The sequence below is a fragment of the Lemur catta genome, chromosome 19, assembly GCF_020740605.2.
Source record: "Lemur catta isolate mLemCat1 chromosome 19, mLemCat1.pri, whole genome shotgun sequence".
Classification (NCBI taxonomy): Eukaryota; Metazoa; Chordata; class Mammalia; order Primates; family Lemuridae; genus Lemur; species Lemur catta.
The window spans coordinates 30,171,670-30,177,669 of record NC_059146.1 but is presented as its reverse complement, the minus strand read 5'-3'; the positions used below and the strand labels follow the sequence as shown (position 1 = coordinate 30,177,669).

The window sequence follows — 6,000 nt, the reverse complement described above, 5'->3', positions numbered from 1 at the left end:
CACCCAGGGCTCTGCATTTCTCAACGCTCACTGAACAATTCTGTTAAAATCGCACTTTTTCTTTTATGGGAAGTAACCTGGATAAAAAGACTATTGGCAAATAAATACGCTAGTTACTTAGAACTGAAAAAAGGCTCACAAAAATATTATTTCACAGCCGATTAGAAGGATGATCAACATGAATGAATAAGAAGCCGCCAGGGCTGTGGCGCAGCGCAGTGATGGGAAGGAAAGAGGCGTCTGGGCTGACAGCAGTGAGCGCAGACTTCTGGCCAGTGGCCCAGGCAGGCTGGGACTCGCAGGTGGAGCACCTCTGAAGTCACATCCAAACACACTGAGAAATAAGCACGCACATGAGTCAGGGAGAAACAGTAGCAAGATACAGAACGAGGCATCCCGAAATGTAAGCAGCGTGTTGTTGCTGATGGAGAAGAGTGTCAGGATGATGGTGTGGCCAGTTCCCGGGAACCAACTGCCCCAGGCTGCTGGGGTCATAACCTGCTGCCCTCTCTGTCAGTGCCTATGAGGTGCCCTTGGCACAGAGACCCCAGCTGGAGCCCAGGGCCTGGCCCCTTCCCTGCAGTGTGGCCTTGGCTCAGAGGCTGCCCCTGCCTAAGCCTTGGTCTTGTCCTCTGCAAAAACTGAATGCAGGCCGGGCGCGGTGGCTCACGCCTGTAATCCTAGCCTCTGGGAGGCCGAGGCGGGTGGATCGCTCAAGGTCAGGAGTTCGTCAGGAGTTCGAGACCAGCCTGAGCAAGAGCGAGACCCCGTCTCTACTAAAAATAGAAACAAATTAGCTGGCCAACTAAAATATATATAGAAAAAAAATTAGCCGGGCATGGTGGTGCATGCCAGTAGTCCCAGCTACTGGGGAGGCTGAGGCAGGAGGATCGCTTAAGCCCAGGAGTTTGAGGTTGCTGTGAGCTAGGCTGATGCCAGGGCACTCACTCTAGCCAGGGCAACAAAGTGAGACTCTGTCTCAAAAAAAAAAAAGAAAAGGATTGCAGCCCTCCTGCCTCCCTCCTTGAGCTCCTGCTCCCGGAAGTAGACCCCAGCTCCGGTGCAGGGGCGTGTGGGAGAGCGAGAGAGTCGGGGAGGCCCTGGGCTGGGGAGGGGCGAGGATGAGGTTCTGAGTCTGGTCACCTCCACCCAAACTTTCCATGGCCAGCCTGCATCAGCCCTGGCCTCTCTGCCACCTGCTGGGGGGGGGGGCTGCGGGGGGGCAGTGAGGGTGGGGCTGGAAAAGGTCCAGGAGGATGCTCAGCTCCCACACCATCCCTGCCTTCCAGAAATGTCTTTCAGCCCTGTCCCCCATCCCCCAACTCCACTTCCCCAACCCAAGACTCTTCCAGATTCTTGGGCCCAAGGGGCCAGTAATGGAGCCAGAGGGAGGATCTACACTCTGTTCTTTTTTGGTCTGGGTGGTGATGAGGTGCTAGGACACCCCCACCTTAGAGCCCCTGTCACCCCGAACTACAGGGAGGATGGTGGCAGTTTTGGGAGTAGCAACAAGAGAGACCTAAAGCAGAGAAATGGGGCAGGGAAACATGGCGGACAGAGTTAGAGGCGGGCAGGGTACAGGGCAGAAATACTGAGATCCCCAAGACAGAATTAACAGGAGAGAAGCTTCTAGAAATGAACAAAGCCAGAGGCACACACACGGTGCTACACAGCTTGTCCCTCTGGGCAAATCGCTTCCCCTTTTCAGGCCTCAGACCACTCCTCCCTCTTGGAACTGCGAGGAGCCCTCAGAGATTTCTCCCACGTCCTAGGCAGCCAGGGACTCAGGAAAGGGCCCCCATTGTCACAGTCTGTCCCTGCCTTTCAGCCCTGTTTACTGAGGCCCTGCCATGTGCCGGGCACACCCAGGGCCCGGGATGCAGCGGCAAACAAGCCGGGCAGCAGCCCTGCCCCCTGGAGCTGCCCTGTCCTCACTGCTGGGGCTGTCGTTATGGTCCTAGCACAGGGGCCCACGCCGGGACTGGCGCAGAGACACCCTCAGCCCTAGGCAGGAGGTTCTGGGCTGGGACACGAGGCTCTGGCGTTCCAGCCCCAGCTCGGCCTCTCAGGACCCAGCACGTCTCTGTGCAAGGCGAGCAGAAGAGATTTAACTCTGTGCCAGGCTGGGCGGAGCACACCCAGCCTTCCCCGTGTTCCTATTATCATGACTGCTACGGACTGTCCCTGTAACTGTGGGGTCACAGGAGAGGGACAGGGCACCTGGGACCCTCAGTGAGTGGGGGCCAGGGCCCCGGGAAGAGGGTGCCGCACCAGCCTCGCCAGCCTTGCCCGGGGCCAGGGTCTGGGCCAGGTGTGGGTGGCGGTGGGAGGGGTGGTGAGTCATCAGTCCCGTGTGCCTTATTAAGGTCCCCCGCAGTCTCACCACCACCACTCTTGCCTGTCCCAGTCCCAGCCATGTCGGTAAGCTCTGTCAGTGCCCAGGTCCCAGGCTGGGCCACCTGGGCAGGGGGCTGGGGTCCGGCAGAGGGCTGCCATGTCAACGGAGAAAGTGGGCAGGGGCTGTGCTGTGGGTTGTGCCGGGCTGAGGCGTCTGGGGTGACACACCCCATCCCACTGGTCCCCATCTCCCTCTTTGTGGCTTCCTCTTGGTCTCTCTCGACATTTTTTGTTGCTCTCCCCATCGCTTGCCCTGTCTCTGTCTCCCTCTCTCTCCTTCCTGTGACCCTCTTCTCTTCCACTGTTTTCTGCTGGTGTCAGTCCTGGTCCATTCCTCCCAGGGGTGACCCGTCCTCCGTCTCCCTGTCTGCCTGGCTCACGATGCCCCCACACCCCACTTTTGCAGAACAGGACCTCACTGCCCGAGGGCCTCCGCCCAGGCACGGTGCTCCGACTTCGAGGTTTCATCCCTGACAAGGCTGGCAGGTGAGACCCCAGGGCCCAGAGCTAAGCGGGGAGGACTCCAGACTGAGCTGACCCCAGTTCTTGCAGCCAGAGATGGGGGCCTTGGGGCCACCTCTGCCACCAGAGTCTTGGAATCCCCAGGCCAACCCTGACCCTCTGACACCTGATGGATTCGCTTAGCTGCCCCATGCCCGTGTGCCTCCGGCCCCCAAGACTCGCTAAGAGTATGGGGTTCCAGAGCATCCCACGGTTCCTAGATAGAGTCCTGTGACTTCCCTGAGTCCCCGGCACTGTGGAAATGTACCTCAGTCCTGGAGACACCCCAGACACTGGGAGGCCTTGCCAATCAATACTCTCTGGGGGACCTTGGGGCCTTCTGAAATTAGAGGGTCCTCTGAAATTATTGGGGTCCCTTGTATTGTCCCCCATCCTCTGGGAGCTGAGGGTTCCCAGGGAACCTGGGCACCGTGGCCATTAGTGCACCACGCTTCCTTCTGTGGTGTGTGTCGTGTTCGGGTCCCTGTCAATCAGGGGGTGCTCCGACAATTGGGAGTCCCGGTCTATTGGCCCTTGACTTTGCTCCGGGTGGTTCCTGAGCCCCGACAGCCACCGCCCCGCGCTTCCAGGTTCCACGTAAACCTGCTGTGCAGCGAGGAGCAGGGCGCAGACGCAGCCCTGCATTTCAACCCCCGGCTGGACGAGTCCGCCGTCGTCTTCAACAGCCTGGAGCAGGGCGCCTGGGGCCGAGAGGAGCGCGGCCCGGGCATCCCGTTCCAGCGCGGGCAGCCCTTCGAGGTGCTGCTCATCGCCACCGACGACGGCTTCAAGGTGCGTCTCCGCGACAGGGCGCTGCACGCCAAGCCCCGGGGCGCTGGAGCAGAGGGTGTGGGACGCAGGCGACAGGGGGAGGGCGGGGGAGGTGGGCGGAGGCGCGGCCGAGGCGGGGCGGGGACGTCCCCGCACCCTTGTCGCTCGCGCCTGCGCAACTGTAGGAGGTAAGCTACAGCCGCGCGCCCTAGGGGTGGCGGTGCTCGGGGAAGGCCTGGCGCGGACCAGCCACCCTGACCCTACTCACGGTTCGTTCACGCCCGAGGGCAGGGGGACGGACGGAGGCAGCGCCCAGGAACATGTCCTAGCCGGGAGCGGTGGCTGCAGACCTTCCACCACCCAGATCTTAAGCGACTTTAAGTTTCTAAGGCTGCGCGCCAATAGCGCAATAGGCAAAATAGTAATTCTAACATCCACCTGCAGCACTAAGAAAGCACGTGTTTTTTGTGCCAAATAGTAAACTCATTTGAATTCGCGAAAAGAGGTTAGAATTAACAACAGCCCCATTTTCCCAATGGGGAAACTGAGGGCCAGCGGGGTTAACTAACTTCCCCGGGGCCACGCAGCCCAGGCCTCCGAAGCCCTCACTCCCGCCCCTGGCCCCGCAGGCCGTGGTCGGGGACGCGCAGTTCCACCACTTCCGCCACCGGATGTCGCCGGCGCGCGTGCGCCTGGTGGAGGTGGGCGGGGACGTGCAGCTGGAGTCGCTGAAGATCTTCTGAGGGGACTTGAGGGCGGGGCCCGGGCCTTGTGAGCAAATAAAGTTTAATCCTGTAGCGCTCCTGTGTCCGTGTCCTTTTGGAATAGATGACAAAAGTGAGGCGAAGACCGTGACACCGGGCCACACAGCGAATCCGTTGTCGTGGCGGGATTTGAACCCGCACGTGGTTAGGACCGTTTCCGTCAGGGAAGGTCTCAGCAGGGCCGCGTTCCGGGAGGTGGCGGGTCTCAGGCTCAGGTCGCTGCAGCTTTCTTGCCAAGCAGGCCAGGTGGGAACGTGAGTGGGCCTGGCCTGCTGGGGTTTGGGGCCGGGAGGGGTCACGGCCTGCCTGGGCGACCCCCACCCCCCGCCCCGTGGAGCTGATGGACGCCAAATGAGTATATCTGCAAAAAGAACAAATGAGTCCCCACTTTTCTGGTCACTTGGGGGCTCCAGGCGCACATGGGGAAAGGGCGTTTACGTATCCCGGGTCCCTGTGTCCTCCGCCCCTCTCCATGTCCTCTCCGCCTCTTCTCCCCTGGCCTCCGATCCCGAATTCCGGGCGGGCGAGGCTGGGAAACCCGATGGGCGTTGCCGGGCTCCGCGCCAGTCCCGGAGTTGGGACAGGTTCCCGCCCTGCACCCTCGAGGCAGACGCCGTGGGAGCGACAGTGACTCCGCGGAGCGGTGGGGGGACGCGAACGGCCGACCCGGGGTCCCCGCTGCCGTCGCGAGTCCCATTGCCACACGTCCGTCCGTCTGTCTCAACCCCACGGTGTGGCCCCCGGCCCTACCCCTGGCGGTCGGGTCGCGGAGGGCAGGGCCCGCGGGCGTCAAGTCCAGCCCCGACCGCCAGGTGTGATTTCCAGGTGTCAGGGGTCTCTGGGCTCCCGTTCATGGCGGGCTGGGGCCGGGACCACTGGGCGCCCGGAGCCCCGCACCCTTGGCGACGCCTCTGCCGCGGCCGCCGGTCTCAGCCGCGGATGCAGGAGTCGGCCTGGGGTCGGCGACCGAAAGCTGCACGTTCGGTCTCAGGCCTGTTTTTCTGGAACATTCATCGGAAACCACGCTTTGGTGGGACGTGCCCAGGGCCTTGGGCCCAGATTCTGGGCGTCGTGTGTCCGACCCCCTGGCGGCCGCTGCAGCGGTTGCCGCTGGGACCAAGCGGGGGTGGGAAGCTCGGGCGGTTCTGGCTTCGCCTGAATCTGACTGTGCAGTCGGGTGGGGAGGACCAGGACCCGACGTTCCCTGCCCCGAGCACCCTCCAGCTGGGTCTTTCCTTCCCGTGCCTGGACCCTTAATGGTGGGGGGCGGATAGGAGGGATGCCCTCTCACAGTCGGAGTCCTGAGAACGTCTGGGTCCCCTAGTCTTCCAGGGCTGCTTGTTGAATGAGTTAATTTTTATTTTATTTGGCTGTGTCAAATGCTGATAAATATTTGAAAATATTTTTTGTGGAGAGAATGTATGGAGGCCAGGTGCGGCAGAGTGAGACCTTGTCTGAAACAAAAAGAAAGGGAGGACGTCCATAGCGGACAGCCTTCAAAATACACGCAGTTGGCAGCGAGAGACATTACTGTCCTAAGCGATGAAATTGGTTATGGTTTTTCATT

The 6,000-nt window shown here is 61.0% G+C and overlaps 1 protein-coding gene across 1 annotated transcript; it reads left to right on the top strand.

The window, feature by feature from the left end:
- The first annotated feature begins 2,321 nt into the window (after positions 1–2,321).
- LOC123624365 (galectin-7-like) lies at positions 2,322–4,460 on the top strand. The gene is made up of 4 exons (XM_045532087.1): positions 2,322–2,421; positions 2,804–2,883; positions 3,489–3,690; positions 4,299–4,460. The coding sequence occupies exons 1-4, from the start codon at positions 2,416–2,418 to the stop codon at positions 4,410–4,412; spliced, it is 402 nt and encodes a 133-aa protein (XP_045388043.1). The 5' UTR covers positions 2,322–2,415; the 3' UTR covers positions 4,413–4,460.
- The last annotated feature ends 1,540 nt before the right edge of the window (positions 4,461–6,000 follow it).